At 42.8% G+C, this 17,167-nt stretch overlaps 1 protein-coding gene across 1 annotated transcript in view; it reads left to right on the forward strand.

The window, feature by feature from the left end:
- tenm2b (teneurin transmembrane protein 2b) overlaps positions 1–17,167 on the forward strand; it is a 704,289-nt gene that overhangs the window by 527,883 nt on the left and 159,239 nt on the right. Inside the window, exon 6 of the mRNA XM_060936361.1 lies at positions 2,261–2,499. Coding sequence (XP_060792344.1) covers positions 2,261–2,499 — 239 coding nt within the window. The remainder of the gene's footprint in view (positions 1–2,260; positions 2,500–17,167) is intronic.

The following is a 17,167-nucleotide window of genomic DNA, read 5'->3' on the forward strand; positions in this document are numbered from 1 at the left end:
TTTGTATGCAAAAAATAAATAAATAAATAGGGTGAATAAGACTTTTGCACAGTACTGTATATGAACATATACATTTATTCATCACCAAGCCCCAGCCTCTTGAACCTTGTGTTTCCTTCCAGGCCTCAGGATACCTCTTGTTGTGGAACTCTGCTATTCTGTACACATCTATAAGCAGTCAGAGAACTCTCAGATCTCCACCTTGTGGAGTTTTTGATCCACAGAGCACGGATACATTCAAGGCCCAGCTTGGTTGACCACTAAAATGTTGATGTGCAGGACTAATAAAGCTCCTGAAGTAAAACTTCACTTTGGTTTGGGGCATTGGATGAGGTGAAGGAGGGAAAGTGTTAGCAGGTGGCTGAGGCTGAGTAGTGCTGGAGATCTTTGGCACGCTAGGGTGTCACTATGTGTTTGGGGATAAGGCAGCAGTTGGAGACTCAGCAGGAGCTTGAGCCAAGGCCAGGTGGGGTCAGCCTGTACTTCCTGTTTTGAGCAGGGCTGATGGAAACAGATCTGAGGCTAGTTTAACACCATTGTGGTGCCTGTGCCAGGCCAAGGACTCATCAAAGCTGTTTGGTCAACTTCCCTCCATTTTCATCCCTTTCCCATCTGCCCTGCATGCACACACACACACACACACACACACAGATCAACATGCAAGCAGACCTCACATGCAAAATTTTTGGCCCACCTGTCACTCTTTGCTACAACAACCAAATCTGGCCCACGTACGCGCTGCACTGGCGGCATCTCAAAGACAAAAGACTTCATGGCCACCATGATCTCGTGTTCTTATGTTCGTTTTGTGTTTGTCCTCATGGACTGATGCTCTCCAAGTTGACTTTTGGACTACAGAGGATCCATGAGGTCCAGACTAAGTGTAATGAGAGCCATTGAGCATGCTGAGCTCGGTGCAAGACTGTGCTCTTGATGCAAAATCAGTGCAGACTCTTGGCCACTGCAACAGAAATGTGTATTATGGGCAACCTGTAAATCCTGGCTCACAGTGTACTGGGAGAGAGGAGTGAATTGGACGAGAAGGTTTAAAAGCTATTTATTTCATCAGCGAATGTAGTTCTGGAGCAGTGCCACTTGTACGCAAACTCCAGACACTGTAGGGTTCACATGTGCAGTACATCATGATGACTGGTATTATTATTTATTTCTGTCTCAAAGGCCGAATGCATTTCTAATGAACAGGGGTCCATCATGTTTCATCATATTATTATTATTATTAATGGGGCGGCACGGTGGTGTAGTGGTTAGCGCTGTCGCCTCACAGCAAGAAGGTCCAGGTTCGAGCCCCGTGGCCGACGAGGGCCTTTCTGTGCGGAGTTTGCATGTTCTCCCCGTGTCCGCGTGGGTTTCCTCCGGGTGCTCCGGTTTCCCCTACAGTCCAAAGACATGCAGGTTAGGTTAACTGGTGACTCTAAATTGACCGTAGGTGTGAATGTGAGTGTGAATGGTTGTCTGGGTCTATGTGTCAGCCCTGTGATGACCTGGCGACTTGTCCAGGGTGTACCCCGCCTTTCGCCCGTAGTCAGCTGGGATAGGCTCCAGCTTGCCTGCAACCCTGTAGAACAGGATAAAGCGGCTGGAGATAATGAGATGATAAGCTAACATACTAGCTAGCTAGAAACCTAGCTAAACCGACTAGTATCAAGGAATTGGAAGCCAAATAAAATGATTATCTAGATAAATAGTGAACAGAAGATGAGATAGTAGCTGTAGTTTCATGTTTTGTCAATTGTCAAATGAAGATTAGCTTGCTAGCTGTGCTAGCAGTTAAACCAAAGACAGCAGACTGGAGTATGCTTTTTTTTTTTTTTTTTGGAGATGTGAGGAAAAGATTGGCGCATCTGCTACTGTGATTGTGGATCTGTAGGTATGATGACCCACAAACTGAATGTTGCTTACAGCTGAAAAGACTAGAGCCAACATTGATCGACAGTTTTGGTTGTGTAATACAGTTAATTAAGCGCCGGCAATGGAAGTGATTTTATTCTGATAATACCTGGTGTACTGTTGTTCTCCCCAAGGATGCAATTTACTCCCCTAAACAGACCATTTAACACATCTCTTGAATGCATAGTTTCTCAGTAGAATAATGCAAGCCTGACTCGATTGAATCCAAGTCTGCTAACAGTAATTAGCTCTTAATAGCCACATGTTTCTATTGCCTGTACTTGACTGTGTTATCAAAGCATTTGTTGGGAAGCTTTACATTTAGCATAGGCTCTGTTCCCTGTTCATGCAGACACTTCCTGTTTAAAACTCCGTCGGGAAGCACTCCACTGTTCAGCAGTTCCTCTCCCGGTTACCCCCTCACCGGCGGTTCCGTCTACTCGCCCCCACCACGCCTCCTGCCAAGGAACACCTTCTCCAGGAGCTCCTTCAAGCTCAAGAAGCCCTCCAAGTACTGCAGCTGGAAATGTGCCGCCATGTCCGCCATCACCGCTGCCATACTGCTCGCCGTACTGCTCTCCTACTTCATTGGTAAGCTCAGACCTGTTTATCTTTACTGCAGGATAGTTCATAACTAGAAAAGGAAGTATGAAGGCCAGTGTCAAGCCACGTTTGTGAAAAGCTGATTTGCCATATCAGCGATCAGTTAAAGGTGAGATCAGTGATTTTAAGTCAGATACCTTTGTGTGATATTTGGCAACATTTTGGCAGCCCTAAATAAACTATCTGCTCAAATATACAGTAATACTCTGGTCTCCGTGGTACCCTAAGATCTGCAAATAGCAGGAAAAAATAAATAAAGTATGTCGACCGTCATGTACATCGGAAGCTCGTCTACAGTAGCAGGTGGGATGGAGCAGCATGCTCACTAGCCCATTTCGATTAAAGGAGAACTGAAGTCATTTTTAAACTTGCTTTATTTCTTAATTAACGTATTATTCAATTACGTTTTCGGTTTTAGTAACCTTATATCGTGACTCGTATTGGCAATTAATTGCAATTAAATATTATACTTATCGGCCTATTCGGTTTATAGCCATGTTGAATTTAGTTCGTTTGGTCCACGGGAGGCGTCGCTTATCCGCGCGATCTTCACAAGACTTCGAAACGTGAAGCGTCAGCCAGGTGTCAGTGCCGCCATTTTGAAAACTGTTTTCCAAATGAAATATCGCACAAAAACGAGTTTAAATGACGATTACTGCCGACTTTTTTCAAACTTTCCTGATTGCTATCAAAACAAACAAAACTTCCGGCTTGATTACATCAGCATTCGAAAGAGGGCGCGTGTGTCTTTTGACAACGTTGGCAGATGTCGGTCACTCTGATTTCCGCTGTACGTTTTACTTCCGTCCCACGATGTCTCGCACAGGTCTCAGCGAATCTCGTTTACGGCCGTCGCTTTGACATATGGACTGATATATTACAGAGCATATTTCAAACACTCATAACTTGCTATAGCAGTGACAAAATAGCGATCAAAAATGCATTCCTGTATTTAATAAAATGAGATAAATAGAATTTTGATAAGGCGGCACGGTGGTGTAGTGGTTAGCACTGTCGCCTCACAGCAAGAAGGTCCGGGTTCGAGCCCTGTGGCCGGCGAGGGCCTTTCTGTGTGGAGTTTGCATGTTCTCCCCGTGTCCGCGTGGGTTTCCTCTGGGTGCTCCGGTTTCCCCCACAGTCCAAAGACATGCAGGTTAGGTTAACTGGTGACTCTAAATTGACCGTAGGTGTGAATGTGAGTGTGAATGGTTGTCTGTGTCTATGTGTCAGCTCTGTGATGACCTGGCGACTTGTCCAGGGTGTACCCCGCCTTTCGCCCGTAGTCAGCTGGGATAGGCTCCAGCTTGCCTGCGACCCTGTAGAACAGGATAAAGCGGCTAGAGATAATGAGATGAGATGAGAATTTTGATAATAAAAAACTTGCCTTCAGTTCTCCTTTAATAGAGCAATTATTGCACCTAGTGGTCAAAATGGGAACTACAACAAAAACTAATAGCGGCCCATTAGGGCAGCAGTCATGCTGCTCTATGCTCACTGTAGGAACAGGGTTGTGGGTTTTATTTAACACCAAATTAGGATATTTTAAAAATACTCGGCACCACCCAGAGAGGAAAACGGGGATTATATAGTGAATTATAATGTCCATACACTAGAAATGTGTGTGATTCATGGTGACTGTTTTTGATGGACTAGTTTCAGACTAGTTTCAGGGTTTTTGTGTGGTTCTTGAGATGTAATTGAGCTGGAAATTTTAATGAAGCCTGTCAACCCTAATTACTAATATTAGTCTGATAATAAGCGACTAGATTGTACGCTGGATGACTGCATGCATCCGCCATACAACTCCCTACGAATTAGCTGTTACTGTAGAAATGATAACGTATTACAAGTAAGGTATTTCTATAAACCTGTGACTTCCCTTGCAGTCAAAGCTGCAGTTTTAGAAAATGAATCAACACCTTCTGAACAATCAGAATTGAGAATTCAGCAGCGTGTGGTATAATTGATGTTAATCAATTCAGATCTCTCACTTTTGATATTTTCAAACTACTCCACATAACACCGTTCATTTCCTGCAGGAAATACATTATACATTCTCATCGAGGGCTGAGTCCTCTTAAACTCGAGTATAAACTTTAGGAGCACTGGTGTGAGTGACACCTTATTATCCCGGATCTGTTTTGTTTAAGACTGTACAAAATAGTCTCATCTCATCTCATTATCTCTAGCCGCTTTATCCTGTTCTACAGGGTCGCAGGCAAGCTGGAGCCTATCCCAGCTGACTACGGGTGAAAGGCGGGGTACACCCTGGACAAGTCGCCAGGTCATCGCAGGGCTGACACATAGACACAGACAACCACTCACACTCACATTCACACCTACGGTCAATTTAGAGTCACCAGTTAACCTAACCTGCATGTCTTTGGACTGTGGAGGAAACCGGAGCACCCGGAGGAAACCCACGCGGACACGGGGAGAACATGCAAACTCCGCACAGAAAGGCCCTCGCCGGCCACGGGGCTCGAACCCGGACCTTCTTGCTGTGAGGCGACAGCGCTAACCACTACACCACCGTGCCGCCCTGTACAAAATAGTACCAGCTTTAAAACTTTAATTATACTTTGTTCTAAAAAAAAAAAAGGCCTAATCATTTGTAAAAATAATAAAGTACACAGTGCTTCACTACTTACCTTGACAGCAAGATTGTTTATTACTGTAAGCTTGTCTGTTTTTATTAGTTGCTATTTTTATGTTAAAATTATGCTCAGAACCTTAGCATCAGATATCGAAACATATGGATAAGTTAACAGTAAACGGATCAGTATGATTTGTTGTATGTGCACGCATGCAGTAGTGCGTTATACTGCATTACACGGCAGTGTGAATGAAATTTATTCGATCTGGTTCTTCTAGAACAGCTCTATTCCTGGCCGTTTTGCAGTTATGTGTAGGTTCGCTTGCCTTTTGTCTCGCACAGACTTTTAGAACAGGAAGTGCTAATTGTATTGTTACAGTATTCCTCTGTGAAAGTGGCACACAGCTCCGATGTGATCATCTCTCGCTGAACAAGAACACGAATGAAACCCCTCACTTACTTCCATTTTAATCTACACAATCTCATTTAATCCTCAGTGCTCATAATTTAATCAAGAACACTTTGTTTTAAAGCCTGTATTCATCATCACACTTTTATATAAACATTTAGAATAATGCATGAGCGTGCACAAAAAAAAAACCTTTTCTAAGACCGTGTTAGATGTAATGTAAAATAAATTGACTTAACCGTTTACGTCAGAAAGCTCATGCAGTATACAACCAAAAGTATATGGACACTTGACTATTATACCAATATTATACCAAAAATAGGAAGCTCAGGGTGGCACGGTGGTGTAGTGGTTAGCACTGTTGCCTCACAGCAAGCAGGTCTTGGGTTTGAGCCCCGTGGCTGGCGAGGGCCTTTCTGTGTGGAGTTTGCATGTTCTCCCCATGTCTTCATAGGTTTCCTCCGGGTGCTCCGGTTTCCCCGACAGTCCAAAGACATGCAGGTTAGGCTAATTGGTGGCTCTAAGTTGACCGTAGGTGTGAATGTGTGCGAGTGTGAATGGTTGTTTGTCTCTATGTGTCAGCCCTGCGATGATCTGGTGACTTGTCCAGCGTGTACCCCGCCTCTCACCCATAGTCAGCTGGGATAGGCTCCAGCTTGCCCACGACCCTGCACAGGATAAGCGGTTACAGATAATGGATGGATGGATGGATGGATGTAGGAATCTCATGATTGTATAGGATGTCTTTGTTTTCTGTAGCATTACAGTTTCCCTTCAATGGAATTAAGACACCCAAACCTGTTCCAGCATAACCTTTTGCACAAAGCAAGCTCCGTGAAGACACGGTGTTCCAAGGTTGGAGAGGAAGAACTCGAGGGTCATTCACAAAGCCCTGACTGAACTGAACCCCTCTGAACGTCTTTGGGATGAATGAACCAGAGCGCCAACTGCTCCTCACACAACATCATTGCCTGATCTCACTAATGCTCCTGTAGCTGAATGAATACATCCCAACAGCCACACTCCAGAATCTAGTGCAAAGCCTTTCCAGAAGAGTGGAGGTTATTATAACAGCAAAGAAGGGACTAAATCTGGTATGGGGTGTTCCAAAAGCGTGGTGTGACAATTGGGTGTCCACATACTTTTGGCCATATACAGTGGGGCAAAAAAGTATTTAGTCAGTCACCAATTGTGCAAGTTCTCCCACTTAAAAAGATGAGAGAGGCCTGTAATTTTCATCATAGGTATACCTCAACTATGACAAAATGAGAAAAAAAAATCCAGAAAATCACATTGTCTGATTTTTAAAGAATTTATTTGCAAATTATGGTGGAAAATAAGTATTTGGTCAATAACAAAAGTTCATCTCAATACTTTGTTATATACCCTTTGTTGGCAATGACAGAGGTCAAACGTTTTCTGTAAGTCTTCACAAGGTTTTCACACACTGTTGCTGGTATTTTGGCCCATTCCTCCATGCAGATCTCCTCTAGAGCAGTGATGTTTTGGGGCTGTCGCTGGGCAACACGGACTTTCAACTCCCTCCAAAGATTTTCTATGGGGTTGAGATCTGGAGACTGGCTAGGCCACTCCAGGACCTTGAAATGCTTCTTACGAAGCCACTCCTTCGTTGCCCGGGCGGTGTGTTTGGGATCATTGTCATGCTGAAAGACCCAGCCACGTTTCATCTTCAATGCCCTTGCTGATGGAAGGAGGTTTTCACTCAAAATCTCACGATACATGGCCCCATTCATTCTTTCCTTTACACGGATCAGTCGTCCTGGTCCCTTTGCAGAAAAACAGCCCCAAAGCATGATGTTTCCACCCCCATGCTTCACAGTAGGGATGGTGTTCTTTGGATGCAACTCAGCATTCTTTCTCCTCCAAACACGACAAGTTGAGTTTTTACCAAAAAGTTCTATTTTGGTTTCATCTGACCATATGACATTCTCCCAATCCTCTTCTGGATCATCCAAATGCTCTCTAGCAAACTTCAGACTAGACCCCGAAGCCGCCGCCAGGCGCCGCTAAAACCGCCATTTAGAATTTGAGCCGCCGCCAGCCAATAATTTTGTAAGCCAATTTGAGTCGCTATCTAATAAAATTTGGCTGAGCCACTAAGAATTGTGTACATCAAATAATGGGTTTATCCACATCATGAGCTACAAGAAAAGTGACACAAACATGATCAACTGTACACACTAGTAGTAACACAATAGAGACGTATAGGCATACACTGTAGAGATTTAGAACTGATATCACAGCACAGAGAGCCACCACAAGCTTGCCGTTGTGACTACCTGTCTGGCTTCCCGCCCCTCACACCGTTACCACGATACACTGGGGAACCCGGGAACCCACCCAGAGCATCAATCGACTCCGATATCGACGAGATGGCTGCATTCTTTGCCGCTGCTGAGGGAAAGTGTAAAGGTTTTTTTTTTTGTTTGTTTGTTTGTTTCACATACTTCAAGATTGATAAAAAAAAAGTACTCCACCACTCTACTTTCATCATAGTAAGATAGCTGCCAGTCCTTCACTGGTCATTGCTAGTGAGAGTAGATAGCTAGATGCCTTCCTCGAACAATCCAGATTAGCTTATTATTAGCATTGAACTACAATCTTGCTAGATTTATATTTACAATGAAGTAAGAGACCAGGGGACCTGTGGTAATTTGCTATTTATTCCCCCCATTTGTTTGATCCGTTCGCCCGGATATATGCCACACAGTGACGTCCAGTATCAGCCATTTGTAGCCATAAACATTTTGGTGGCTGCAGCAGCCATTAAGGTTTTGGCTGAGTCAGCTAGCCAGCCAATAATTTCATCAGCCAGCCATTATCCTGAAAACAAACGGCTTCGGGGTCTACTTCAGACGGGCCTGGACATGTACTGGCTTAAGCAGGGGGACACGTCTGGCACTGCAGGATTTGAGTCCCTGGCCGCGTAGTGTGTTACTGATGGTAGCCTTTGTTACTTTGGTCCCAGCTCTCTGCAGGTCATTCACTAGGTCCCCCCATGTGGTTCTGGGATTTTTGCTTACCGTTCTTGTGATCATTTTGACCCCACGGGGTGAGATCTTGTGTGGAGCCCCAGATAGAGGGAGATTATCAGTGGTCTTGTATGTCTTCCATTTTCTAATAATTGCTCCCACAGTTGATTTCTTCACACCAAGCTGCTTACCTATTGCAGATTCAGTCTTCCCAGCCTGGTGCAGGTCTACAATTTTGTTTCTGGTGTTCTTTGACAGCTCTTTGGTCTTGGCCATAGTGGAGTTTGGAGTGTGACTGTTTGAGGTTGTGGACAGGTGTCTTTTATACTGATAACGAGTTCAAACAGGTGCCATTAATACAGGTAACGAGTGGAGGACAGAGGAGCCTCTTAAAGAAGAAGTTACAGGTCTGTGAGAGCCAGAAATCTTGCTTGTTTGTAGGTGACCAAATACTTATTTTACTGAGGAATTTACCAATTAATTCATTAAAAATCCTACAAATGTGATTTCCTGGATTCTTTCCCCCCCATTCTGTCTCTCATAGTTGAAGTGTACCTATGATGAAAATTACAGGCCTCTCTCATATTTTTAAGTGGGAGAACTTGCACAATTGGTGACTGACTAAATACTTTTTTGCCCCACTGTAAGACCTTACAAGACATTACAAATAATAATAATACTTCAATAATGTTTGTAATGTTTGTGCCTCTTAAATGACCCTTACTGTATCAGATTAGTTTTTGTATTGTTAATGTTGCTGTATCGTTTCCTGAGATAAAAACTTCGGAGAGAAAGAGTTGTTATAAAGCAATTATATAAAGTTTAGTTCTTGTCATAACTGCTGCAGTAGCACACTCATGAGAAAAACGCTAACAAACGGCCATATTATAATTAGGCAAGGAACCTTATATCATTTTGCTGTTGAAATTGCAGCACCTGCTAAAGAACAAAAACATTTAATAATCTGGGAGGGAAAATTTTTTTTATATCAAATATAGAATTTAATCATCAGTATACTGGCAGGAATTTGCTTACTGTATATTTTTAGTGTTGTGAAGCCTTCAGTAGCGTTTCCAAATTTTGTCGAGGTATTTTTAATGGCGTAATTTCCTTATTTGAACTGTGCCTGATTCTCTGGTTATCTATTATGGACTAGGGTTAACCTTTTCTAAGTGTGTATTGATTCCTGCAATGGCAGCAAGAATTGGAAAAAGACCAGGCGATATGTTTCAAATCTTGAACTCTACAGTTTGACCCTGTATACCTTACTGTCACCTCAGATTCCTGTACTTGGCTGACAGGAGTGCTGTTGTAGCCCATACACCTCAAGACCTCGAGGTTCATGATTTTGTGCTTTCGGAGATGCTTTTCTGCTCACCACAGCTGTAAAGAGTGATTATTTGAGTTACTGTACTGAACCAAATGAATCATGACTTAGCAAAGATTGACAATCAAACTGTCATAGTCACTTCAAAAATTAGAGACTCATGTAAATCATACGTAGTCATAGAAAGGATGACTTAATTGACTTTGATATATGTAGTATGTCTAAGTACAATCTACTGGTACCTACTGTACTTAGCAGCTCTACTACACAACAAAAAAAAAACATGGCAAATGTATGAGTTTTAAAATGTATATCTGGATGTCGGCTTTGGACGCGATGTATTTTATTAGACCTCATGCTTGGCGAGACTAGCAGCATGTTTATTATGTACTGATTATGTAGACTCGGCTAAACATCATAAAAATATGCTAGATCTAGGCCCTGGCTTGCTTATTACTATTAGAAGTCCATGTTTGCACTTAACTTTGTCATAATAAGGTATTTTTCTTTATCATGAAGTTCCCATAACATTCTGACACGAAACCTGCCTCGAAATATTGTTAGACATCTGAAGAGTTTGGTTCCAAAACGCTATATATCCAATCCCATTGTTTCGAGAAAAATCACTTTTTCTGATTACGGGAAGTGATAAAAGGAAAACCACTGTATCCTGTTTTAAAATTTATTGACTAACTCATTAATGATAATGAACTTCAAAAATGAAATCCAGAACTAATTAACAACTTTTAACTGAACCGAGTAATTTTTTTTTGTCAAGTCACTACATATCCACACCATGGCATTTTTCCCCAAAATGCTACATATCCCTTTCTATTTAAAGTGCATTTAACCGTGTTCTTTCATATACAGATTATTTTATTTTATTTTGTAGGTTATTTAATTTTTTTAGATTATTTTATCAAAATAATTCATAATTCAGCATGAAATTGTCCAATAAATGCGAGAATTGACTAAGCGATTTCCTACTTCATGGACGCAGCCATCTTAGAAGACTTCACGCCAATGGCGGCCTCTGATTGGCCAAATGGATATGTCTGGTTTTGAGAAAAATCGGTGATGGCGCTTGTTGCGTTTTGGAATGAAAGGCCGTAATGCAGTGTGTAAATCAATGGCAGATATCGTGTTTTGGTGAAAACTGAATATGGTACGAGTAAGATATGATAATTGCTTATGGTTTGGTGGCGGGAGTTTCAATTTTTCAAATTTGGCGTTTATTGCGTTTTGGAACCAAACTCTTTATTTACTTGTGAGCAACGTGACAGAAAATAGAGAACCGACAAATATAATGCGTTCATTATGTAATGTTATTTGCTACCAGTAAAAGGTTTGTACACCCCTGCTCTACTCATTCATAGGTTTTTCTGTATTTTGTATTTTCTACGTACATTGTCGAACAATACTGAAGACATCAAAATTATGAAACAACATCTGGAAAAGATACTGAATTATTTTATCCACAGTCACTGGATATGAGCAATCGTGCACTCTGATTGGCTACTCTACTCTACGACTAGGATATCAGCTCATATATTATGAGTAGAGGAAAACAAAATGGCAGAGGACGTTTCATGTTTTGGCGAAAACTAAGGTACAAGTAAGATATGATAATTGCTGATGGTTTGGTGGCGGGAGTTTCAATTTTTCAAATTTGGTGTTTATCACGTTTTGGAACCAAACTCTTCGTCTGAACTTCTGTATGCCTTTAGGATCTCTGATGTACTTAGAAATCCCAAATACTAAATAGTTCAAGATGGCGTAGTATTCCAAATCTGGTAGCTGGTTTGCCGTACACTTTTCAAGTGACAGAAAATAGAGCACATTTGTGGGAAAGCTATATGGATCTGTGATGCCTGCATGTTTCAGCTTTTGGATGTAACGCGATCTGCTGGTATAATCTAAATTGTTTATCGATTCAGAGAGATTTTCTTCATTATCTGTCACGGCGATGGTTCGTTGTTCGCCTGGCAATATGGCGAATGCTGCAGAATAAACAAAAATCCATGACGTCAGTGAAAGTCCTCTGTAGGGTAGAGGACGGAGGCTAATTGTAGAACCTACGTAGTATAAAGTACATGCACAAGAATAGCATTTGGGATTGAGCCAGTGGGAGGGAAAAAAACCTAGGTCATTCAATGTAATGAAGTAAAAGTACATTTCTGTCATTTGTGTTTTACTTGACTGATGGTACTCCTCATTAAACCTCCTACCACAAGTACAGTTGGGTAGTTAGTAGTGGTGCACGACTGTTGCCATGGTTGTACATCCATGCCTTGTTTGGCCATTAAGAACACACTTATGTGACTCACTCAAAAGAGTGACATTTACTGCTGAGAGTCGCAGGCTTCAAAGGGTCTTTGATAAAGCGCTGATGTATTTCACTGTTGTGCTCCAGGCACAGAGGCACAGAGGAGTTCATCTGCTGGTTCATACAGTGGCGTAAAAAGGCTTCCATTCTGCATTCTTTTCTAATTGAATATGAAAATGTTTCATTACAGATTAGATTATCAATGTAACAGCATGACCCGAGCATAGAATTAATGTGAATTTCAGAATTTCTCAGGACGTTTTAATGATTTCTGAAATCCTAATGGATCAGAACAGTCAGTGTTTCATCTGAACACATGCTTCAATGATGGATAAGACTCAAAAATTCTGATCTTTGGTTCAACGTGGTCAAATAGCGTCGATTTCAGGAGTGAATATAGAGAATTATTATCCATACAGGACACATTTTCGATGGAATAAAAACATGTGTTCTATTCCCTTCTAGTGAGTTTCATTCATTTGGTTTGATAGCATGCAATATTGTTAGCATATCGCTTATCCTTTGTGTATTACGTCACTCTACCCAATGGAGAATGAGCGTTGAATATGGTTTACAATACCGCATGGTTGTCAAGACAACATGACGTCACACGTCGGAGATATAAAACTTTCGCACTAGCGAGCGACTGTCAAAGTCCCTTCCCAAGCCATGTGGCACATAGGGTAGTGCCGATCTCTGTTTCCGTAGCCCTCGGCCTCTCACATCGCTAGGGTTACGATGGGGGGCTAGTCCTCTGGTAACCATGAGGGTTTGACTCCCCACTCGCATCTGTATTGCAGCGTGCCTTGTCAGACGGCAGTAGGTACCATTTTTATGATGGTCTTTGGTATGACCCGACCCAGAGGCGGACATGCTAACCATTAGGCCAACTCACGGTAGCGAGTCTCATCTCATCTCATTATCTCTAGCCGCTTTATCCTTCTACAGGGTCGCAGGCAAGCTGGAGCCTATCCCAGCTGACTACGGGCGAAAGGCGGGGTACACCCTGGACAAGTCGCCAGGTCATCACAGGGCTGACACATAGACACAGACAACCATTCACACTCACATTCACACCTACGCTCAATTTAGAGCCACCAGTTAACCTAACCTGCATGTCTTTGGACTGTGGGGGAAACCGGAGCACCCGGAGGAAACCCACGCGGACACGGGGAGAACATGCAAACTCCACACAGAAAGGCCCTCGCCGGCCACGGGGCTCGAACCCGGACCTTCTTGCTGTGAGGTGACAGCGCTAACCACTACACCACCGTGCCGCCCAGAGAAAGACGTGTTGTATTATAATAATAATAATGGCTTTTTTCGTGGTATATCAGATATATTCCATTCAGCAACTCGCCTTCAACTCATTCAGTATCATGCTAGCTGAATGGAATATATCTGATGTACCACTCAACACCAGCCAATATTATTACAGTAGTGCAGAAGCTTGAACACTAAATATTAAAAGATAGTGATTTCTGGTCCTGGCGACTTGTCCAGGGTGTACCCCGCCTTTCGCCCGTAGTCAGCTGGGATAGGCTCCAGCTTGCCTGCGACCCTGGAGAACAGGATAAAGCGGCTAGAGATAATGAGATGATTTCTGGTCTGAGCACCATTTCAGTCTCTGGGGAATGAGTCTTAATTTTAGTGAAGATGTTGAAAACACTGCAACCCTGCTATAACGAACTCGTTGGGGGATGTCCAAATAGTTCGGCATACCAAAAAGTATTTATTCCGTATCATGAATTTCTCCTTCTGAATCACTGTCGCAGTTCATTGACTGAGTTAAAGGATCACAAAAGGAGGCGATGAGTTCTTCATCTGTTATGGAAATGACGGAGGTGACAAATGTGTCTTCGTCCATGTCCACCTATTGACTCGTGACGTTTTCTAAATCTTCACCATTCAGTTTGGGGGGGGGGTGTAAAAACGCCACCAGTACGCTTTAACTAGGTGTTAGGTTTAGCAGCATCAGCAGTCATTTCTTTGTTTTATCAATCTTTTGATTACCGTTCTCGATAATTGTTAGCGATCAACACTTAAGCAAGGCTTTGTTAAGCCATCATTTTATGCCATCAACACATATTGTTAACTTGACTGAGGACTTGATGGCTTATTAACTCATCCGGCTGACAGGTGATGAGTTTATACCGTACCATCATGTTTTGTCGGGCGTCGTCTGTATTTCATGAAAATCGCTTCTTCTCTCTCAATTCTTCACCGATTTTTATTCTTTTTGGCAGGAACGTAGGTCTGCCTGGGGTGCATAGACTTTCTACCCAAATTTGCATAATTGCAATTAATAATGAAGATATGGAGTAATTAATCAATCCCTAACGAGCAGTTTCCACACAAATCGCTTCTTCTCCTTCAATTCTTCACCGATTTTGATTCTTTCTGGCATGAAGGTAGGGGTACCTAGGGTGTGTAGAACTTCTACCCAGATTTGCTTAATTACAATTATTATTGAACTTATGGACTAATTAAGCCTTAATAATTAACAGTTCACCAAAAATCGCTTCTTCTCGGTCAGTTCCTCACCGTTTTGGATTTTCATCTCATCTCTCATCTCATTATCTCTAGCCGCTTTATCCTGTTCTACAGGGTTGCAGGCAAGCTGGAGCCTATCCCAGCTGACTACGGGCGAAAGGCGGGGTACACCCTGGACAAGTCGCCAGGTCATCACAGGGCTGACACATAGACACAGACAACCATTCACACTCACATTCACACCTACGGTCAATTTAGAGTCACCAGTTAACCTAACCTGCATGTCTTTGGACTGTGGGGGAAACCGAAGCACCCGGAGGAAACCCACGCGGACACGGGGAGAACATGCAAACTCCGCACAGAAAGGCCCTCGCCGGCCACGGGGCTCGAACCCAGGACCTTCTTGCTGTGAGGCAACAGCGCTAACCACTACACCACCGTGCCGCCCCGTTTTGGATTTTTTCTGGCAAATAGGTCGGTATTCCTAGGGTGGATATAGCTTCTATATATAGCTTGTATATAGCTTGCAACATTTATTGCGCAAGGTGGCCCAGTTTAGATCGTTCCTTCTGGACGAGACGGGGCCGGAGTGAGCTACGCCGTCATTGACGGTCTCGTTGTTTGTCTTTCGGTGGAAAGAGTAACGCATGGCCCAGTGATGTTTTGTTGTTGGTGGGTTTTTTTTGTTTTGTTTTTTAAGACTCCGACTCATTGTCACTAAAGGCAGGGGACACGAACTTCATTTGTTATATGCGAAAGTTCGTAGTGAAAGAGTTTGTTATAGCAGGTTTGCGGTGTATTTTGGAGCGTATCTAGTTTACCTGCTGGTCCATACTGTTTAAGTAAAGAACACTATGAATAAATCTGTACTGTTTTCTGCTAAAATCCACCCAGGATGAGACAGACCTGTAGGACAGGAAGGATGAAGAAATACTCTTTATTTGCGTGGGTGAGTGTGTTGTTTCTGTTGGTTTTAAGAATGACACTGAGACACAGAAAGGGAGGATGGGTCGAGTTAAATGTATGTGTAGTTAATTAAAAGTGGAACAATGGCTCATTTCCAGCAGTGAAATGGACGGTAAATGTCACCGAGCACCAAGCCAACCAGAAACAGCGTCTCACAGTTAGACGAGCAGAAACCAAAAACCTTTTCACGGTTCTGCTCGAGCGCTCCTCAGGTTTACACGTTTACCGTCTCTTTGTCGTTGTTGTTTTTTTATTAGTTGTGTCTAGCCTGGTACTTAGGAGTTAAATACACACTCATGATGGAAAGTTATGCACTTGTGCGAAGTGAGGTTTCACCTGAACATTTCCAGAATGACTGGAAGCCTATGGCCCTGTCCACACGGCAACGGATTCAGGTGAATCTGATAAAATTGTTTATCGTTTCAGCCTGGCGTCCACACGGCACCGCCGTTTTGGGTGCCCCAAAACGAAATCTTTTGAGAACGGGTTCCAGAGTGGAAAGATCTGGCAACGGCGCCGTTGCAAAGTCATCTGGATGAGTAGAACGGATTTGTTTACGATGACGTCACAACCACATGACTGTGAGTGCTTCATGCCGGGTAGAAGTGTAACGAACTCGATGCGAGTTGTCAACAAATCCTATAACTTGGTTCATGAAACGCGCTTACAAAATATTTTCACTGTGAATATTTATTGTGTAATGGTGCAAAGTGAGAGAGAGAGAGAGAGAGAGAGAGAGAGAGACTCTGCCCTTAGGGCAGAGTCAATCCCGCCAGCAAAAATAGGGAAAAAAAGGAGCGATCTCACCTCTTCAGATGTTGGTTTAAGTCCTACAATACATTCCTCAAAAAGGGCGTAGAACAACAAATTAATCCATCAACGTGTAGCATTCAATTTATTCCGGACCATTAAAGACACCGCCTTCCGCGTAGAATCGTACGTCATCCTCGCCGCCATATTAGATGGGTCAAAGCGGAGAATAAAGATGCCTCATTCATGTGCTGCGTTTAACTGTACCAACAGGTTTACCGTCCAAACGAGATCACATGGGATTACCTTTCACAGGTGAGACTGGAAAAATACTTTTCATTGCATTTGGTCATTATAGCGTAATTTTACGAACAGATTTTCCTGACTTTGTGGCTAATATGAAGTCTCGCGCATAATAGTTTATGCGCATATGTCCTTACTTCTTCTATTGTTCTGGTGTCTCCGAAGGGACCGTCTTACAGCGCCCCTAGAGGTGTGGCATGTGTATTGCATCGTTTTCAGCAAGCGTTGCGTTGCCATATGGACCTGATATTTTACTGATCCGTTGCCCATGTGGACGCGATATTTTTTTAAATAACATCTCGTTGCCGTTGTCGTGTGGATGTAGCATAAGAGTCTGGTCTCGGCAGTCAGCGTTCAGCTTTTTAAGCACGCTGCTTGTGTTGTTAACGAGTTTTAAATGATTTCCAGCTCGGATTGATTATTAAACAGTGACAAGAAAGATATTTGTCCGAGTTTCAGCAACAAGGATGATCTGCTTGTTGAAAATAACATA

Source organism: Neoarius graeffei, chromosome 12, assembly GCF_027579695.1.
Source record: "Neoarius graeffei isolate fNeoGra1 chromosome 12, fNeoGra1.pri, whole genome shotgun sequence".
Taxonomy (NCBI): Eukaryota; Metazoa; Chordata; class Actinopteri; order Siluriformes; family Ariidae; genus Neoarius; species Neoarius graeffei.